The 22,581-nt window shown below is 41.0% G+C and overlaps 1 protein-coding gene across 1 annotated transcript; it reads right to left on the reverse strand.

Moving 5' to 3' along the window:
• Positions 1 to 3,595: 3,595 nt before the first annotated feature.
• ZCCHC10 (zinc finger CCHC-type containing 10) lies at positions 3,596 to 14,874 on the reverse strand. The gene is made up of 4 exons (XM_050905274.1): positions 14,834 to 14,874; positions 11,400 to 11,561; positions 7,613 to 7,654; positions 3,596 to 4,036 (listed from the first exon to the last, which is right to left on the reverse strand). Exons 1-4 carry the CDS (start codon positions 14,872 to 14,874, stop codon positions 3,769 to 3,771), a joined length of 513 nt encoding a protein of 170 aa, XP_050761231.1. The 3' UTR covers positions 3,596 to 3,768.
• Between the last annotated feature and the right edge of the window lie 7,707 nt (positions 14,875 to 22,581).

The raw sequence follows: 22,581 nt of genomic DNA on the forward strand, positions 1-22,581 counted from the left end.
ACAAACTCCAGAATCTAAATCTTCTTTTAGAAAAACAGTCTCTGATACTATGATTGCAGAGACCCTTCATACAAAAATGCTGTAAAAAGACACAAGAACAGTTTTAAGTCTAGAGCCAATCTCAAACAGTTCAGAACTATTTTAACTGGCAGTTAAATCTGAAGTTTGTTATGACACTGAACTATGACCAACAACAAAACATGATCAAATTGGGGTGGAACCCCAACCCACCTGAAAATTAAATGCACCTATAGCTTCCCTCCTTTAGGTGGGCGGGGAAGGTATAGGCAGCTTCTTTGAGAAAGTAATACTGTACTGTAAATAACACAAAGGAACAGGAAATAATAAAAATAGCCTGTTCCTATTAGGTTTCAATGATATTTCTAAAATTATGTTCTGCCAGTGACATTTGATATATATCTGGTATATACTTATATTCTGGTGTTATGTTTTGTAGTATTCCCCCCCCCTTTTCTTACACATCTCAATTAACAAAATTAGGCTGTGAAGATCTGCCTCAGACACCACTGATGTCTCCGTGTCTGGTTAACGTCAGAGCTTGGATAAATATAACTTCATAAAGCAAATTAAACCCATGGGGTTAAGGTATGTTGAATCATTTCTTTATAGATCAAATCCATTTGATAGCAAAAGCCCTGTTTATTAAGGACTCCTCCCTAAAAAAAAAAAAATAAATCAATCCATCACTCCACAAGAGACTGTATAATGCAATTTCATTGAGGGCACCCAAAAACCTGTTTCTGACCGACAGATGTTTGATTTAATAAAGGCCTGGACTAGAAGATCAGGTTGTCCCTCCCTTCTTCTGCTCTCCCATCGGTTCGCAGTGTTTCTCCTTGAAATGTGATGCCTTTTCCCGAGGCTGTTTTTCTACTAGACTGCATCAATTGCTTCCCTTCAATTAGCAATGGCAGCTTTACTTGTAATTGGAAGGATTAAAATCGAGGCTGTTCACAGCTACACAGGTCTCATGTAACTGCTTAGTAAAGGTAACACTTTCTACTTAGCGGGTTTGGTTTTTTTTTTTTAAATTAATGATCTTTCATACTTAACCTCGAGCTTTGGAAGACAGTAATTAAAGAAATACCTCTCCCGTTGAAAAAATTTTGAATCAAAGCATCCAGTAAGAACTCAGGATGTGATCTAGTGAAAGATGAACTGGTAAGGCTCTTGACAGGCTGGTGGGTTTTACTCTGTAAAATAAGAATATGTAGAGACAAATTAAACAGAAAGGGCAATTAAAAAAACACAACAAAAACATTGTCTTTGAAATTAAACATTTTTTTTTTTTAAATCTGAGTACAGAGGGACTTACAGTTGGTCTCGGACTTAATCAGCATTTGGCAATATCAGATATCTAGTGAAAGCAATAAGCCATCTCTTTGAATCTCCACTCATGAGCCAACAGCAGACCAGAAATTAAATTAAGGTCTCCTTAGTATCATCTGTAATTATGTTACCCTATCCTAACTCCTGCTGACAGAACCTAACATACACAAGCATTTCCTTTCGTCTTTGTGAATGGACCCAATTTGTCTGACCGTAGGCACCAAACGTAAACAGATGCGTGAAGAGACCAACCCCCTGAAGCTGACTAGCTTTAGTACTTCGTAGTGGTCTAACAAACTTCTCTTTTCTTGGCAGAGACAACTTAACAGGGAGAAGTAATATACTTCTGTGAAGCAGTGCACTTCTGACGAAGCCATCTACACGCAAACGCCAGCAGCATTAAAGAAACGAATGCACAAGATGGTCTTAACAGGATGGCAAAGGTAGTCGAGCCTTGATCCCCATCCTCTCCCTTCTGAACAACCGCCTGTTCCTCACCACAGTCCTCCTTCATACCCATGCTGCTGCCGCCCAGCTCAGCCCCAGCCGAACTGAAGCCTGTATTCTTCGTAGCACGGGACCTCGACCCAGAGGTCACTGACAGCAAGCCTACCACCACATCGGCTTCACTCATCACGCATGGCTTGCTGAAACCGTTGAGATGGCCCTAAACCCTGCACTACAAAAAGTCCTATATTCCAAAGGGCTTCCACGCACACGCTTAACTGCTACGATATCACTTACATTTGGATTTGCAGAAAGCACGAACTTAGCAACTACTGTTTAATAATTTATTAACTTTTCCCATTAAATGGTACATTCACTCAAGACGACTTAAACAATTTTCTGGTAATTTTATTTACAGTCTGCAGAGTGTTCTGTAAAACACAGTAATGATTACAGACTAAAACACACAACATACATATTTTCAAACATTTAAATAAGCACAGTTTATTCAAAAGTAATTCTACACACTACTTTTTCCATAAAAATATAAAAAATAGTTTAGTTACTATATTTTACCTAAACCGAGATATTTAAGAATTCTTCCACATGTGATGCCCCCTCCCCAAAAAAGGGGCACTCCAACGATAAGAAATTTAGGAGACAGCATCACAAATCAAAATACTAATGCCAACTGCTTCAATCCACCAAAAGAACAAATAACTTCCAATTTGCAACCAGCAATAATTGTTCTGCAGTATGTCTGGATTTTGCTTTTGTCGTGGGTTTTCCCCCCCCCCCACTAACTTGCTTCTCCCATGCCAGACTTTCACAGACACATACACACTATTACATAAAAATAATGGACTGATTATACTGCAGACTATAATGCCAGTCACCATGTGCTCAACAACACGGATTGGTAATCTTGCATTACACAACAATTTTTTGCAAAAATATCAAAGGGAAACACTTTCCTTTGGGACCCCTATTTAGAGGCAACTCCTCTTCTTACTGAGCATCCAGTGAAAATAGCCTTTTTCCTATCTCCTTGAAAATAGTGCCCATTTTTGTTTGTTACTACTATTTCTCTGGTTTTACTGACCATATTCTGTATGGAAAGCTAATGGAGTTCTGAAAAACACCCACTCAAGCCCTTCTCTCACTAGGATACATTTAATTTACAAAAAAAGGCACAAAGATGAAACTCCTAAGCAGCATCAGTCATAATTCTTCCACTGTGCACAGCTCCTCTTTCTCACACAGACACTGCTGCAAGAGACACTCTGTCTCAGAAAATGCTACAAATACATGAGCTAAGGAAACAGGCGAGTTGAAAAGACTAAAGCCTCTGTACAGTACAAGTAGTATATTGATCATTAACAAATGAACACTATTTAAAGTTTTATGTTGCAGTGAAGACTCGACCTGGAAACATCAGGAAAAGCCATCAGAAAAAAAGCTCAGCAGCATATAATACATTTGTTAACAGTGAGATGGAAGGCCCTCTGTGTGCAACATTGTGCATTCAGTTTCAACAATGACAGTGCTCTACAGCCAGCAGTGTAAAACTTTTGCTTCTAATAGTTTAGAGGATTTTCTAAATGTAAGTGAAGCTGTCATAAACAGAGTAGTAGCATACGATGCACAGCATGATCTGCAATAAAAAGCTTTTGCTTTCCAGCATGTAAACATCCAGGTTACTGGACCTTAGCTCATATAAACAAATCTGATGATAGATTTTTGAACTAAAAAAGTAAAATTTTCCATAAAAGGATAAACCACAAAAATACTCTTTCAGTAAGTCTCACGTGCCATTTAATACCTTTCATGTCCTATGAACAACTATGCAAAACATTTAGAAAGTTTTAGCAGTAGAAATGTTGACCAGTTAAACTGTTTGGCAACCATGGGCTCAAAACATCTTTGAAGAGCGTTATCATTCACTAAACAACAGTTCTAGACTGTACCACACTATTTCTTCTTCTTTTTCTTTGGTGGCTCATCATCAGAGCTACTGTCTGTGCTGCTGCTGCTACTGCTGGAGGAACTAGAATCCGATTCAAACTCTGAAGAAGAGGACGTACTGCTCGAGGATGGAGAAGATGAGGAAGTAGAGGAACTCTCATCACTGTCACTATCATCATCAGAAGAAGAGGTAGAAGAATCTTCACTGTCAGATGAGGAATCGCTAGCCGAACTGGCACTGCTACTGCTGCTGGAACTGGTCACGCTTTTAGATCTGAAAGAAAACAAATACACAGATGAGAACAGGCCTGCTAGAGACAGCATTCATTATACAGTGTTCTTTATATTGTGTTGTAATCCAAAGATCAATTATTTGGTCTGAAAGTTTCCAGGCCCGACAATCTAAGACAAATTCCTGTGCCCCCCCCCCCCCCCCCCCCCCCCCCCCTTTCCAATTCTGAGCAAATGCCTTTTGGCCATTTGAGCAACGGCAGAGTGACACCATGTACGTGAAGCAATCCAAAACAGGACTACAGAAAAAGGTTAAGTTTGAAAGCTGGCAAGGATCTCATTCATAGTAATGATGAGTGTCTTTACTGACTTGGCTAAATAGAAGAACAAGGCTGCAGAAGTATGAGTGTCCTGCACTACTAAAGCCTCGGGGAAAAATTACAAAGATCAGTTCCCTAGCACACCACTGTAATAACGAGTGAAATTTTGGCAATGCAAAAGTCAGTGGAAGTTTCATCAGTGATTTCACAAATGTCAGAATTGTGCTCAACGGAAACTGTTCTTAGATTACTCCTGGCAAAAGAACCCAAATTACTTGCCACTACAGGATGCTTATGTTTTCAGGGTGGAGGAGAAGGGGTGGAAACAGTCCAAGATAAAGACAGAATTATGAACACAGCAAAGTGGATTTCTGTATCCTCTGCAATTTTTTTTCCTTCATTTTTAGCCTTTACTGAGGCTGTTGTTCTCCAGATCAAGGTCTCTGATTAAGACAATATGAATTCCAAGAAAGTACAATTAAATTCTCCCATAGATCTTTCTCCAAACAAAGTGTAAAGTTACTAATTCACCGCGCTTCCTGCCAAGTCAACCAAACAGCAGCAAAAATGCTAGATATAATAATGCAGAATCTTCTTTCCATTAGAAAATTGATGTAGTAGTTTTTATTAGAGGGTCGGGTTAAATACAACAATTCAAGAAATGCTTATGTTAAGGCTATTAGAGAAAGAGTAATGTTTTTTTCATCCTATCAGCCATGGTCATGTCAGCTGACAAATCTGGATGCATGCATTAAGCTATGAACCACTGAAGTTTCTATAATACATCTGTAATCTGCTGTCTCTGTGCGTGCAGACACAATGGCTATTTATTAAAGATAAATCCATAAGGGCTGGTTAAATACAGACTTGTTTGTGAAAAACTAGTCTTAAGATGAGAAAACCAAAAAAATGGGACTAGTAGCTTCAATCTAAACAGTTTCATTAGATGTGCAGATCCATTTATATGGGCAAGAATCAGTCAGATGATCCCCTGAATAACAACTTTGACTTAACGTTCTTTTCCTAATCACCTTTCACAGAATCCATAGGAGCAGTCCATGGACCTCCAATATTTAGGTTATAATCTGAAACCCACTCACAGAAACATCAGAATATAACTCTTAATGCTGCTTCTCCTAGAGGAAAGCAATAGCTAGATCTGAGAGAAGAAACAAGCAGATACTTGTTTTCAGGTGATGCAGTATGTGGCTTGTTGGTAGTCACATAAGGAGGATGGAGATGGGAGCAAGTAAAATTCACTACTTCACCTTGTCCTAATTAGGTAAGGTGACAACCCAGATGCTATAGATTGATAGAGCTAAGATCTTTGGGTCTACTACACCACTGTAAAAGTACAACATTTCTCCAGCAGACAAGCATTCATTCTCCTCAAAACAAGTTCACAAATGTTAATATCTTGTATGATTCCATGCACCAATCGCGGAACAACTGCTGCATTTTGTAACACATGCTATCACCCCTCTGAGACTTTTTGTCCTTTCTAATTCTATTGCAACCATCTAACAACCCCAGGTGATTTTAAACTTGCTACTTAAATCGAATCTACAATTTTGGGCACAATCACAGCTGGGTGCCTGAAAAAACAAGTGAATTAAGACATGATTTTACCCTTCAGACAAGTAGATTTATATGTGATCCAAGAATGAAGTGGGCTTTCAATTAATAACCAAAGTATGCCGTATGGGAACACTGAAGCCAACATGCACCCTGAAGACTGCTCTGTGTCACCTGAGGTCACAAGATTGTACAACAGCTGTTTTGCCTGTTCCTGTTTTTCTGGTTAAGCCTGTAGCTTGCTTATTACTGTTTATATCAAAACAAACATACACTATGTAAAAGGTTAGTGCTCACTACTGCCAGAAGCCTAACTTTTGCTTTTCTTTTTTTTTTTTTTTTTAAATCTGGAACTTATATATTCAATGGTAACACTTTGCTGAATTTTCCACATTTAATTCTTCCTGTATCATAATAAAAATATAAATAGCAAACGATCTGGAAAGGAATTTATATTGATGGCTTTGGTGCTTGCATAAAAACAGGATAACAATTCAAACCTAGAAGAGTTTTAAAATTTTAAGGAAAAAGTGACTAAACCACCCCCTCCCCCATAAATCCTTTCACTCTTTTCATTTTTGCATTGGTTTAGAGCTCAAATACTCTGAAGATCATTATACCAAGTAGAAGACTGCAGCACATAAAAAAGCTGAGGCAGGAAGAGGTCTGAACTACATTGTTTAGAAATCAGTTAATTTATGATCTCACTAGTCCTAAATAACTCCAACAATAAATGGACACTACTGAGAAAGGAGCCTTTGACAAAACATATTCTGACAGTAGAACTAAGACACTCACCAAGAAGCATCCCAATAAAGCCACATTCCACAGGACAGCCTGAAATAAAGGCGTGTTTTAAAAAACTGCTGTGGCTTATTTAATGACTGCCACACAAAGCAAAAGGCCTAGTCTTTAAAAGTCTTCCGGAAACTGTTTTTAGAAGATCAGATTTAGGGACAGAGAACAGTCAACTAAATGTGAAGAGATAATGAGGCTATTACTGTACAGACATCCCCCACAAGTAAAATTCACAACATGATTAGCAGGAGTATTACAGCCAGGGTTCTAGCTGTTCCTGAAAGGGTTTTGCTAATAAAAACAGAAGCTAATTCCCAAGCAAACATTAATGCAAAGTGAAGTAGAAATAATGTCAAAAGAGTTCTTGGCTCAAATTACTACTTGGAGCAGGGGGTAGGTTTATTTGCTGGATTTGGTTTGGTCTGGGATTGAGGGGTTTTTGTTTGGTTTTGGGGTTGGGGGTTTTTTTAGATGCTTTATTTCATTCTCTAGACAAAGCTTCAGAGAGACAGCTGCTATGAGAAGGGAATGAAAACAACAAAATTAAGAGCAAGATGGGTAGGTGGAGCAATTACAGACTAGAAAACAGTATGCCGTTCTTGCACAATTGTTTAATACACACTTGATGCACTCTGAGGCAGAAATAGGAAGACTTTTATTATTAAGGCAAGATCATGTAGAAATAGGACAATCAGTAGGGAGAAAAGCAGAGCACAAAGAATTTAAGAGTTTTTGGACAGAGAGGAGTAGAAATTCTCCAAGTGTCTGTCATACAAACACCTGTAACAGGCTAAAAGCAGTAAAATCAAAACTGTATTTGCAGTGTTGACTTTGCCCACACACCCCTTCCAAACTGCCTGCCGCAGTACCCAGTGCAACATCACACACTGAAACAGCTGCACAATTTGACATCGTTCCCCACATACCTTTTTTTCTTGGTCTTCCTTTCTGCAGTACTTTCTCCAGCACTAATTAAGGGGGGGAAAAACAATGGCTTTGATTAATGCAGTAGGAAAATTAAATAAATAGCAGCACAGTGGAGCTGAGTTTAATATTAGAAAACTGGTATCCCACTGGCAGAGAGCCACACCGCCCAAAGTTCATTTGGCATCTATTTTCAGTCACTATTCAAACCAGAAAAACAACAATACCTACAAATCAGGAAAGAAAAAAAAGGTGGCAATTCACCTTTCATTTTCTGTGTTAAGTATGCTTTACTCTTCTTTACTCTTTTCTTCATATTATACAGACAAGAACATTTTGGGATGGGAAAAGCATAGGAGAAAAGGATACAAAAAAGTTCTGTATAACCATATTTAACAATAACTGAATTCATTGAAACAAAGGGTAAAATACTGAATTAGTCTGTAGCTTTCACCATGCATTCCTTTCAAGTACAGAAAAAGACACAGAACAATCTATTTATATTGATGCTTTCCAGCTATTTGTCTTTCAGATTCCCATGTATTCATACACTTACATAAAGTTTTAGTGGTAAATGACACAGAAGAAAGTTTCTTTTAACAAAACACTAAGTTTTGTTTTGGTTTTTTTTTTCCCAAAACCAGTCTTCACTTCTGGATTTTTTTTTTTTGAAGAAAATAAAATTCTTTCATTCAAATGTACCAGTCACCTGCTCTTCTCAATCCATTGCAAATATATAGCACATAATTCAACCTGGAATGCACATGTGTGATTGAAGTAGTCCCTTATGATATATATTTACAACATACTTAATGTGCCACTGATATATGAGGAAGTTGTACGTTCTTTCATGAACCAGGATACTTTTTCCTCAACTGAAATCTATTATTAGAAGCCATCTTAAAAACACAGAAATAAAAGTAAAAACTGCAAATATATTTCATTTAGAAGTCAGACAGCAGTATGTGTTGATAAAGACTCCAGAAAAGGGTAAAAAGAAACAAGCATTAAGTGTAAACTATACTGTATTTCAATAAAAGTACTCAAGGCCATTTGTATGCCAGAAAAATGAGATTTTTTCAATTCTTTATTTTCACACGTATGGTATGAAAATATTATAATTACACAGAAGAGGTTTCCACACTCTCCACAGTCTCCTGTGGGCAAGACGAAGATTCATTGATCTTCAAATTTCAAACCAAATTATAATCCCTCCTGTACTGCTGCATGTTGTTAATATTTATATTAAGGCCTTGTACCCTTACCAGGTAACCAGGTGTTTCACAGGTAAGAGAAGTCACTGTGAGTAAACAGAATTAGATCCCAAAGCACCTTTCAGAAGACGGGACCTAATCAGCATGTGAGTAACCCGGGCTGCCGTGGCACAGGTCTATGCCTCCCTCTAGCGTTTAACGTATGGATAAGTATAGGAGTTCACTACTCTCTGGAACTTCACAACTGAGAGAGGTCAATCCCCCGCAGATCAAACAGATCTCATTGATGACACTTGGTTGTTTTCCCTGTGGCACCACACTGTCTTCAGAACCATAAATAAGACTCAGGCATCCTGGTTTTGGTTCAACACAGTAACATCACTAAGGAATAAGCATTTTCTCACCTTTCCTCCCCTCCCAACTCCTACTCTAGGACGGGCAAGCAGTGGGCTTTACTGACAACAGTAAGCGCAACCTCCGTAATGTCCGTCAGAATCGTGGGGTCAACACTGGGCAAATAGAAGGATCCTGGAACAACTGCTGAAATGAGTTAATGCTGAAAAATCTTGTATGTGGTTGTCAAAAAGTAAATATTAACCTTATTAGACTATGTTTGCCTTCTGGTTAATGATTCATTATTAGATCTTTAAAGATCATGATACAAATACTCTGAAGCAGACCTGTAGAAGACCCAACTTCTCTGCAGACAAGAAATAACTTTCCAAATAACTATGCAAAAAGTAAAAGCGTGACCTAGGAAGTTGTTCTTTCCATGAAGAACAAGCTTCATCCTTGAAAGGGTAACATTGGCATCTAAGGAACTGGATGCCTCATGGCACAGTTAAGGAGCTTCGGAGAGCTTATGATTATATAACCACTATGAATCCAGCCCAATTTAACCAGCATTAAAAACTACTCCCATCTAAGGATTACTTAGTCTTCCTTTTATGAGATGACATTTCACACCACATACCCCTTTGCACTATGGACTGTTAGACTTACAGCTCAAAAAACTCCATTCGTGACAGACACTGGACAGTCCTGTAACTCCTATATAAAATTATCCCATACACAGACTCGAGCACAATGGCTAGGCAACAAACAATTTCAGCCTCGATTCACTATCCTCCAATGTTAACCTGCAGAATTCCACAGAAATAGGGCAGGAAAGGAACAAGGAAATAATCTGAGTCTTAAACTCAATCTTTGTCTTAGAAGTCTTGAGTCTCTGAAGAACTCTACCAAACTCTGTCTCCAACAGGAACAAGTTTTAGAGCCTAAGCACTCCTGATTTCTTATCTACAATACTAGGGGATTACAATTGCTTCAGAATTACTCATTGGATCAAAATTAATTTAAGAAATCAAACATTTTATGTCACTCAACACAAGCTAATGGGCTTCGCTTAAGTCAGTATTTCAGCACTCTGATTCATACTGGTGCCTCAGGTGAAACAGCTGACAGAGTCAAATCAGACCTCTCTGCCTGAGGTTACCACCCATTTTCTTTCCCCATTAAGATAACAGAGCAAAGGGTGTGAACAGTCCTCCCTACCTCACATCCTGGCAGCACTAATGACCTACAGCCAACATACCGAGCTGCAAGTGGCAGTGACAGAGGGTATGTTTCCAAATCCTCAACAGTTTTAGCTGCAAACGATACTGTCCCTCAGTGGGGCTGAGGCAACAGCTCTCCAGCTACTGTAACTAAATTTGAGTTGCAATGGCAGAACTGAGACCCTCACACATAGGAATTTCATGGAAGACTAATGTGCTACATTATTTTTCTCTTTGTCATCTGGAGTTGCTTGTTAAAACAATTATTAAACCTGGGGGAAGCATTAAAGTCTACTCACAGAGCAAAGTGGAAAGGAAATCACATTACACATGCAGAGTTTTGCTTAGATTTTTCTCTTTAGCTGCAGGTATCTCTCACTTTCTCAGATGTCAAAAAGGGAAATAGTTATGCAATTCAGTGAGATGTTTTTACTTTATGCTTGAGAGTTAAAAGCACCTGATAATCCAACTCTCATTCACCTGTTTAACCATTACAGCTCATAATAAGCAATACACAGGAGCTGTGCTGGCACAAACCCACTGTCAGGTCATATCCAGAAGATCAGGTTTTAACTGCGCAGTCTAACAGCAAACCTAAACAGAAGTGAAAGAATTGCTTCTTTGTTATAAGTACATTTATAGTCTTCACACCAACCTGCTTGTGCTAGCACATAAACATATGAAATCAAGTAACCAAGGAATTCAGGAAACAGTATTCCATCACAGAAAAGGCTCCAACTATTTTAGCTTTGGCTTAGTGCACTACTTTTGTTTCAGACAGGCCAAAAAAGTTTTAAGTGTATTTCACATGAGCAGGTGTTAACAAACAACATTTTAATTTTGTGGGACTTGAGTGTACATATTCCACCTAACATACAAAACAGCTCTAATATTAAGCAAGCATCACACAGTCTGGAAGAAGAGATGACAGAAAATGGTCTAGGACACCATCTTTCCCACCCATGTACAAAATTACCTTTTAATTAATAAACTAGACATTTTCATTCTGCCAGTCTTACCTTTGTTGCAGTAAGAGTCGCTTTTCTTTTTCTTTAAGAATTTTCGCTAATTGAGCTGTCCTCGAAGGTCTATGCAGGTATTTTCTCTTCCCTGTACATTCATACGTCCAATGTCCAAACTCTAAACATTTTTGACATCTTACATGCTGCTTGTTTGCCTCCCTATAAAAATGCAGAATTGCTTAAGTGACTAATTCCAAGCCTGTTTTACCTATGGAAAAAATGTTATTTTTTTTAATCATGCAGAAACTTAACAGCATATGTAGTTATGATTAAACCAGACATTCATGGGTGCTTTAGCTATTATACATCTTAAATCAAGACAAGAACAGTAACAGAGTTTAGGCAAACACATTTCCATTTATTAAAACATTCTCATATCAACTATTTATGAAAGAGAACAAGAAGAGACACTTTTCCTCTTTTCCAGGGCTTCAGCTTAAGTCTTCTTCTGCTAAAGTAGCAAATGCTGAACTACTGACATCAACTGTCACCACACACATCAACTGCACCTGAATTTCACTTCTAGTTTTATACTAGCTGCTGGTTAGCCTACCTTGCAGTCTTCCCTCACTCTTAAGATTCCATAATTTCCTACCTCCTTCAGATATTGTAAACAACTTAAGCATTTTGAAAAATGCTGCTAGGACCATTCTCTGACAGTGCACAAAGATTATTCCTATCACCAAAATCACATTTTGATGAACCTAATTGGCACACCTTTTAGCATTATAGGATATAATTGTGCAACACTTACTGGCAATGATTACACTGCATACAATTTGTTACTTTTCAATAACTGCACGTGGTTCTAACTTGCTTCAGCTAAGTAACTGAAATTATGTTTTAGAACACTGTCAGCAAAAAGCAGGCAGCTCCATTTCCAAATCCTAGAATTTAACACAAGTACCAAACTGCCAAATTCTCACAGACAGCCTAGGATTCTGAGCAAGTAAAACAGAGATGATCTGAGTTGTAGCTTATTTGAATTTACTAAGATTCATTAAAGGCTGGCAGAAGGTTTATCATAAGAACAATCAGATTCTTGCCCACTTTGTGCAATGTAGATCAAGCAAGACTTCACTTACTACTCTGTACCATCCAAACACCTGAAGTATTTAGTGAGTGTTTCACATCCACATTTCAGTTTTCACACCGTGGTAAAATCCTTCGATCGTTTTTAGAAGCCAGTTAAGGGAGAAAGCTCGTATTTTCATATTCTAGCTCTTACTCCACTACTCTGAAGCTTTGCAAAAGCTGTTTTGCTATCTTCTCATAGACACCCTCCTCCTCTACAAATAAGGAAACTCATACCACGGTCAAGTGACTCACTCAAGGTCAGAATCACAAATTAGTTTTAGAGCCAGGACTAAAATCAGGACTTTGTAGCTCCCATACAGTTCACTGCAACTGCTGTAACTTATTTCCACCTTCTATCATTTTTTCCAAACACCAAAATACTAATTTTTCAAGGCCAGCCCATCTAAACTATCTGAAGGTAACAGCCCTGCCTTATCTAGGAGGAGGCTCCTAGACTGTTCATTTAGTACTTCAAGAGCATAAAGTAACAGATCAGTAGTGAGCATTTTTCTCTCAAAAGGAGTGTTGCTTTACAAGGCAAGGTGTGAATTGCTTCTCCTTCAACTCTAGCCATCACCTTCTGTGACAGTTCTACTGCATCTTGAAGGGAATCTTGTTCTGAACATCCATCACTTTTTCAATGCAAAGAGTATTTGGCTTCACACTCTAGCCTTAGAAATACTAATCTAAATCAGCACTGGAAAACTAATTAAACTTGCAGCCTATGCTGCACAATTAACTCAGACTTCAACAGGACACAGTACATCTAGTAACGAACAAAAAAACCCCAACGTCTTTGAATGGTTTGCTTTGTCTTGCCTTGGACTTCTGGCTCTGCCAGAGTTATATATAAACAGAACGAGGATACTCCCTCCTCTTCATCAACATACAAAACCAAGAAAAGTGAATGTTTTTCTATCCCAAACTAGCCCAGACCTGTCTCCACAGGAACAGAATGGAAGTTTAAAGCAACAATAATATAACTCAGTATTTCCAGGGCTTTAGTACTATTCACATGACCAGGGCAGACAATTCTATGCAAGCTAAAAAGATAAGGATCGAGCCCTAAAATCAATATAAGTAATTACCAGGAAAAAGATCAGAATAGCTCAACAACTACAGATCTGTAAATACCATATCAGCACTAACGAGTTTTAACACTAACGAAAAGGACGAGACCACAGTAAACTTTTCACGGGGATCAGTGACCACAACCTAGAAGCAAAGGCTGGCAGATGTACATTTCGGCATATACCCATCAAGCACATTGAGACATAACAAGAAATGTAAGAAATCATTCCTTCACTCATATAAAATAGCAACTTAAAAGAACAAGTATTGAATGAGTACTTCGAAATTCCAAGTTACTTTCCATTGGAAAATAGGAAAGAAATGATACTAAACAATAAAAAGGGAAAGAGAATGCAGACATCATCCATATTCTATCCAACTCTTACAATCAGACAAAAAACCCAAACACACTACAAAAATTGAAACATGAGAAATGAATTATTCTAAGGAAGGAAAAAAAAGACAAACCCAAACCAACAAACAAATGAACAGCCCACTCAAGTAATACATGAGACTGGAACATAGGCATTTGCTGTACTTAACATAAACAAGCAAAAATGTTGGCTTTTCCTCATTTCAGTGTTTTGCAATCAGATCCCTTTGGTATTGAGAGAATTATTTGAACGCAATATCCAGATCTGAGTAAAGGTCGCTTTGTTTCTTTTTTTTTTTGCCTCTCTGTTACAGTTCTGTAAACACATCATAACATGAACATAGAACTTATTTCTTCTTAACGTGACTATTGAAAGTCTACGATGAAGATCAGTAAATGCCTGCATCACAAGATCTTACACACTTCACTGAAAACTATGGCATGCCGACACCTGTAAGGTAGCCTTTTCCCAAAACTCTGCTAACTCGTGCTAACACCAAAAGCGAAAGTTTGAAGACTTCCTCTCCTTTTCCACAACCCTGCTTTCACTCTCCTCATTTCGCTGCAACGATGTCACTAACCGGGTCACCCCAGCCGCACTTCGGAGCGGTTTCCTTACAGACGAGCAGCACTCTGCCCCGGCTGCAGAGAACCCGCGAGGAGGGGGGGCTCTGTGCCCTCACGAAGCGCTCGGACCCACGGCCCCCACTCGCGGGGGCCGCCCCTGTCCCTGCCCTGGCCCCGCTTCTCCGGGGCCCACAGCCGCCCCTCCGCAGCCCCCTCCCCTCAAGCGGCTGCCTCAGGGCACAGCCCGGCGAGCCTCCCCTCGCTCCGGCTCGCCTGTGGAACCCTCCCTCACCCGCTCCCCTCCGCCTCTCCCGCCCTGCCCCACCCCGGCCGCCGCACTCACGCCTGTCTCCGAGCGATGAGGCGGTGCATGGGAGTCGCCATCTTAGCGGCCAGGCCGGGAAGTGAGGCGCTAGCCGCGCTGCATGCCGGGCCATGCCGCCCGCCGCCTCCTCCCATTGGGGGAAGGAGCGGCCGCCACAGAGAGTAAATCCTCCTGCGGCCAGAGAGGACGCGCCGGGAGGACCGTGCTTTCCGGCTCGTCTCGCTTCCTCCCGCGTTGCCATGGTACCGGCGGGGCGGGAGGGCGCAGGGTCGCGCTGTGGGGTCTGTCATGGCCCCCGGCCGGGCTGCCCAGGGCGGCCTGCGGTCCCGGTCCTGGTCCCTGCCCTTGCCGCCTCATCCCTGCGCTTTCCACTTCGTCTAGCCAGGTTCCCGCTGTCCGCTCCGTTAGCCCCGCAGCGCTCGGTCGCCAGGGCGCGGCGCCCAGTGCCTCCTCAGGGCGGGCCCGGGCCCCCGCCTCAGCCTCTTCGCGGTCAGCGGCGGGCTCCCGGCCTGTCAGTGCCTAACCGCTGCTTCTCTCTCCCTTCCGTCAAAGTCTTACAATAACCTGACTTAAAAACTTGTAATTTTTCTTAGAAGGGATGTGTTTTAAATACGTGAAACCAGCAGCGGAACAGACTGTAACTGAGACAGCCCATCTCTGGCTGTGTGTAGGGCTGGGGGAAGCCGACCGTTCAAGGCAGCCAGCAGAAGGGCAGGTGAGGAAGAGGAGGGTTATTGATCCAGGTCTCTCCTGCCACGGGGCCACCACCTCTGAGCTGCTTCAGCCAGCGAGCAGGCTAGAGCGCAGGGTGACATTGGGATAGTTTCACCTTCATTAGTCCACATGAATAATTCAACGTAGCTGCAGGTAGCCTGCCAACAGCTTCTCAAGAGCTTTTAGCTATGCGACACGTTGGAAAGCATAATAGCTCTCTGGTCATAACATGAAGGCTCAAAAAAAAAATGTTAGAGCTAGATTTCAGAAAGGAATAATTTAACTCATTATCACTCCTAAAAAGTTGCAAGCATTTACTAACACATTAATTTTTAGGAGGTCAGATTTTTATACCCTGCACTGACAGAAAAAGAAATCTCAGTATAATTGAGAAGATTAATTCTGCTGTTGGTATGGGTGCATAACCATGGCTCAACAATCCATTAAACAATCTCAGGGCCTGAGGATACTCGTAAGTCATGTTCCTGTTGACCCAGTGTGTGTCCTCTACTTGATTGTACAGAAATACAGTTCAGATATATCTAGGAATCGTAAGGCAAATTCTTCCACTCCATTCAGCCCAAGAGACTGTAGTCCCCCAGCCATGCCAACAGCAGCTAGTATTTTTGGCTCCTACATCATCTCCTTATATTCTTTGGCATGGGAGGAGAGGTCTAGGCACAGAAAAGAAGAGTAGCAGCGGCTGGAGCTTCCTGATGGCACATACCTGGCAGGCAGCCCCTTGGGAATCTTTGCCAGCTGGCACAAGTAGAGCAGCCAATATCCTGGATTCAGGGAAGCACTGAATTCAGGCTTCTTATCTTGGCTTTATCAAAACTCATTGTTATCTCATGGGATCAGTTTTAAAATGATATCTTAAATTTCATGACAAAAACCCTCAAGAAAATATTTTTTAATGCTGAATTGCGATTACTCCTGCTGTTAGTATCCTGGAAGTACTTTATATCCACCTATTTTCAGTATTCATTCAGAACTATCCTGTCATAGGGACAACTGATAGGCAATAAATGGGCATTCCACTGGACATTTACATTTAGTGAAATGGACGAACTGTTACCGATTTGTAGTAGTTTAATATCAGCTATGTAGCTCTTTAAAGCGTGCTTCTTATGAGTTGGTGGTATTCATTTATTATATAAAATAAAAATATGTATTGTATTTTCTTACGTTCAGTAGAATCCAACGGTACCAGTTGGATCATTACTGTGTGAGGAACTGTGGAAATAGGGAGAAAGGCAGCCCTTGCTGAGAAAAGCTCACACTTACCTCAAGACAAGATACAAGGTGGGAACACGGTACAACAGAATTTGTAGGGAGAAAAAAGAGGAACGTAACAGTAGTGAGAACAGATGGCTATACAAGTTTATATTTTAAGCAATTCATAGATGTATGAAAATAAAATATATTTATATGTCACATATAAATAATACAGCAATAAAAATCTGATGCTTTCAGGCGATGAGTAATCCCAGGTCTTGAATTAGCAGGCGTGTGGCGTAGAGCTGTTTCACCTCTGATGGTGCATGATCAAGTCACAGCCAGGAGAGACCAGAGCCAGAACTTCCTGCCGTGTGTCACATAATATTTATAATAACAGGGACGGTAACAACATCTGCTGGGTACAATGGCACCAATTAAATATCACACCGGGAAGGTAAGATACTGAGGGATTCTCTTAAACAACTCCAACTCATCAGGATTAATTACCATGTGACTAATTGTTGAATATTCTGCTAGTTCCTGTCTCCAAACTCTGTAATTGTAACATCGAAGGCTAGTGGCTGTTCCTGTAGGCATCACGTTTTCTCCTATATCTGGCACCTCTTGCGGTACCTAGTCATTGCCCTGTTTTGGATGGTGCTCCGCGATAACCTGTGATTAATGATATCTGGCACCTTAGCTAAATGCTGATATGTGATGCCTGGTATGTTATAAATGCAGCAGAGTTTGGCCTCAATATTTGAATTTTGATGTCTGGCATCTTACTTTTAATGGAGAAAGTCAGACAGAAGAATTTCCTATTTTAGGATTGACTAAGAAATTTTCTTAAAAATACAAAATAGCTAAGAACAGCTATTTATAATAATCCATGCTTTCTAATAAATTCCTGTCTGCTGATCCCTTTTTTACCTCAGTATCACTTAAAATCTGGGAGTAAATTACACACCGATAGCGATATCTGCGCTCTACTTAACAACTTCTGGTGCTTCTAGCACCTGTGCAACTCTCCTAATGTTAATGCAGCAGAACTCCAGTTTCCTAAATTGGCCACTATAGCAAAATTTCTGATATATGCCAGATTACTCCATGGAGCGTATAGGCTTTTCCTTACACGGAGGCTTTAAAGAGGTACCTTTTATTAGAACAATCTGCTTAAAATCCTTCTACCTGAGGAGTTTGAAAGTGTTCTTTTGAGTTCAAAGTCCGCAGGTTCCTACAGCCTGAAATCTCTGTTTCACAGCCATTCTTTCATTCAGCGCTAACTCACCACGGGGCTGATGAGCACACCGGAGGATGCGACTCCGAGACTCTACGGACTAAATGTGCAGAGTCATTGCACAGCGCTGGCTTCGCTGTCGGGGGGACGGTTCCAGGGAGCTGCTGCTGCTGCTCAATGAACTGCCTGTGCCCATAAATCCTGCCTTCGCACATTAGGGTGCTATTTAAAGTTGCAGTGTCATTAACCTATTTCTAAATACGCTGGGCAGGGAAATTACTTTTCAAAATGTGCCCCTCTCTAGGCAGGAAAGGGAGGAGGTATGCAGGCAACACGGGAGGAAAAAATGGGGAAAGTACTGAAGGTTCAGTGGCACCGACACTGAGCTGCCTTGTGTCAGCTCCTCAGAGACCTTTCCCGCTATGCTCCCACCCCCCAGCACTTTTCTGTGCAAACATACCGCTTACGAAACAAAGGTGTCGCGGTATTTGTTGAGGGTCTGTATGTGAAACTGGAAAAATGTTGTCAGAGCTTGCTTTCCATGGCTTAGGAAGAACTGAGTCCATGAATAAATGGTTAAAACTCCATTGCCAAGACTGCTGGCTACTAGTGCCAGTTACCCAAAACTCTGATCAGTCTTCCAAAATGACTAGCAATTAAGTAGCTGACAGTGCTAATGCTGGCCAATAATAATGATAAACTGGGAGCGCTAGAGATGGTGTCACCTGGCATTTTTTAAATGTGCGTTTTACTTTTTTCCCCTAGCTCTCTTGCAGAACATATCCAAAGAGAAATCAGTCACATCATGTATTCCGTACTGAAGAAAATTACAAATTAAAACACAATTCAAACTGGACACAGGAATAATAATAATAATTTTAAAAAACCCACAAACCCACAACCAAAACTAACAACCCACACTGGCTACCGGATTCCTGTATGTAGAGCTGTTACCATTTTCAGCATCAGAGAAAACTAAAAGTGAGAGACAGAAACACAGAAGGTCTTTATTCAGGCAAAACTGTAGGCTGGAAAAAAATCTCAGGGATAAGGAATATAGTCAATAGATTTCAATCATTCCCTGTCTAGGATTTCCTGCCTCCACTCACTTGTACCTTCAGTAACTGCAGGTTCACACACGGTAGTACATTAAGGTAACACTTTAGAGTTGGCCAGCTTGCTTTGCTTATCTGCAGAGGAAACAAGCCCACATGAAACTCCGTGTTACTACTTTTGGGTACACAAACCAGTTCTTTTAAAGTTGGCTCAGGTATTTCTAAATAGCACTATGGTCGCAATGTGGACACAACCTAAGATACTGGAAAGTCTTTTCTGTTTTCTGCATTTCCTAATTAGGAACAAAAAGTAAAAACTTTGACACTGGCTATGAAATAAAATGCCTGAAAGAAATGAAGCGATCTTACCAAAACACGTTTCATTTCTCTAATTAAAGCTGTTCCTGATGTGATTCTTTTGCCAGGGCATCTGGAGTTTGAATTTCCAGATAATAGCCTAATTCTTCCCAAGAAACAATGCCACACCTGTAGTACAGCTCCAGACTGAAATCCAAGAGCAGGGCACGGTGTGTGGGGCGGCAGAGCTTTACATCAGGACCTGACAGAAAGTGGCTTACCAGAAGGTCTGGATCGGCACTGGGCTGCTGCGCGTTTCGGCTGGGTCTGAATCCACCTGGGGTTACTGAATCAAATATTTAAAAAATGCAAAGTAGGGTTTTCTCAAAGCTTTTCTACCTTTTCCAAACACTGGTTGGCCTCGTGGAAGATACTGTCTCTACCTACAGAGCTTTCCTTAAAGAACAGCCAACCTAAAATGAAGACAATCCCAATGTTTCTCTTCATCACAAAAGCAAAACCAGAACAGCCAAGTGAAAGGAGCACTCGCTGCAGTGAACCCCGAGCACGAACATGGTAACCTGCTGGCCCCTTACAAGTGGTATAAAGAGCAAAAATCCTATTTCCCACCGGAGCGCTGCCTGCACGCTGCATTTATATGATGGTTTTCTCGCGTTGTGCCGTCTGGTGGATTTCAGTGAACCGGCCTCATCACAGCGTGTTTTAGCACATCAGGGTAGGGAGCTCCAGGTGAGATCCCCTCTGTTGTGATATTTCAGACGACTTGCTTGTGAGAAGCAGAAATATGGGAATCCCTTCCTAGGCATAAAATAAAGCAACACAAGCTCAAAATCTTTCAGTTATGTTTCTCTGTCTCATAACTTCCCAAGCAAGATGGGTTCCCTCATTCCCTCTTCTGTACATTTTCCTTGCAGTATAAATTGCTGAACATATTATGACATGATATTTGCGTGGTGAAAAGGGTCTCCTCTTCTAGCAGAGTCACAAAAAGTATTTGTTTCAACTACTTAACAGGTAATGGAAGATCTGGCAAAAATAAAAGTATTTGTAATATATATAAACTTAATACCAGTCTGGATGTAGGTCTGTTCTAGTAAAATCGATGCAGATACTCAATATTTATATCAGTAACTAAGAGCAGACCCTGGCTCTATGTATTAGAATTCCAGGCTCGCATAATATCAGACTCCTTTGGTATCCACCATATAAACAGACAATTAGAGGATAGTACAGAAAGCTGAAAGAAAAAAGATAGAAATGCCAGTTTGAACTGTTACTTGACATTCACGTGAAGGAAGCTTCTTCAGCCTCAAATCAGATTAGTCTTCATCAGGTCAACTGTTGTAAAAATACATTGAAAGGGATAATGCACCCCAAAAATCTGTAATCTGCATGGATGCTCAACCGCAGTTCCCATTGAAATAAAAAGTAAAAAACAGGCTTTATAATTAGAATGCATGTAAATGGACTTAATTTATGATCTGTGAAGTTGAGACGAACACCCCTTTTCTCGAGGGGCTAGCACTGGTGTAGCGTTGCTATGGGACTGGGGTGTTATTCTGACTGTCCCCTTGGGCAGTGCCTGCTGGGTGACTGTGCCCCGCGCCAGCCTAGAAAACTCTGCCCTATTTTTAGATCCTCAGCTCACATTTCAGCGAACGCTAAGTATCTCTGTGTGTCAACAGATCCCGAACGTCTCCCGATGGAGTGTAAAGCACGTCGACGTAGCGGGGACGTCATTTGTGTGTGCGGTTTGTGGCGGCTTACATCATTAAATATGTCACTGGAATGTATTAAATTGATTTAGAACCAATTCAGATGTTTTTCTTCCCTGGGCAGACAGCCAGCAGACCGTAGCGTACAAAGGAGCCTCAGCGGCAGGCGGAGGGGCTCGGGGCCGATGGCTGGCAGTCTGAACCCGAACGGGACGAGAGGGGAAGGCTGCCACCCGCACCAAACGTGTGTGCACGTCACACAAAATATTGGAACTTCTAGGAGGTTTTTGGGTAGTCTGGATGGAGAAAATAGGAGCTGAGCTCCCGTCCGGTGCCCAGCCACAGCCCTTCGCCCTTCCGAGATGGGCTCACCGGCCCGAACTCCTGGATCTGTAAACAGCAGGAGCGCAGGCGCCATGGGGAAGGGCATGGCAAGGAGCGACTGTAGCCTCAATCCTCAGTCTTTTAGGACTTGTATGCTCTGGGATTACAGAGTTCAAAGTTACCCACTGGGTACCGCTGCTGCTTCCAGTTATCGTGGGAACCATTTCACAGAATCCCATCTAAACACTCACGCTGATTCGTCTTTAAAGCTGTCTGTTTTCTTCCTCCCAGCTCTCTTTAGCAGGCTTTCCAAAGCTTGATTGCTCCAATTGCTCCAGGATCCCCCTGATTTCTGAATTAATTTATTGGTGATCAGTTTATCCATTTGTTCATGTCAGCTGTTCCTTAGTTTCAGTACTTATTCCCATCCCCGCTGTGTTTACAGGCAGTGATTGTATCCCCTCTCGTATTCATTTCACTTGTACGAGGGCAATCTCCATCTGTAATACCAACTGTCCATTCCCCTGACCATCACAGCGTCCCTTCTAGGGGTCTCCTCAATGCTTTTGAATGTGCGTGACAAGAATTAAGCATAGTATTATTCCACGTACAAATGGCACGAACACTTTCCTGTCTCAGCTGGAGATACCTCAGGCATCTTAAGATACTTTCTTCTTCACGTTTGCACGATACTTTCCACCCACAGCCATCCTCTGATCAGCCAGGTTAGATGCAAGCCATTCTTCTCTGCCATTATTTCCTACTGATGTGCTTCCAGTTTCTAACAGATTTTTTTTTTTGCTCTTAGTTCATGTGTGCCTGACCTTAATCTTTGTACCATTGAATTTCATTCCAGTCTTACTACTCCAGTCATCGGGACCATGCAGTTTCTAATTGATAATGACTCCTAATTTTATGTCACATCAAAAAACTTAATCACATTTTTTAAATTTCTCTCCTAAAGCCTTGCATTCTGTGAAGGGATGTACACCTGCATGTAGCATTTATAATTTTTTTTTCTTTCAACATAGCCACTGTTTCATATTTTGAAATCATATGACACCATCCTTACTTTATCAATATGTTAAAAATTCTGTCTGCTGGACTTGCAGCTCCGTTCAGTGCCTCCAGAATTCGGTGGGGAGGCTGACACAGTAATTACAACCTGTCCGAATAAAGCGT

Source organism: Gymnogyps californianus, chromosome 14 (genome assembly GCF_018139145.2).
Source record: "Gymnogyps californianus isolate 813 chromosome 14, ASM1813914v2, whole genome shotgun sequence".
NCBI lineage: Eukaryota > Metazoa > Chordata > Aves > Accipitriformes > Cathartidae > Gymnogyps > Gymnogyps californianus.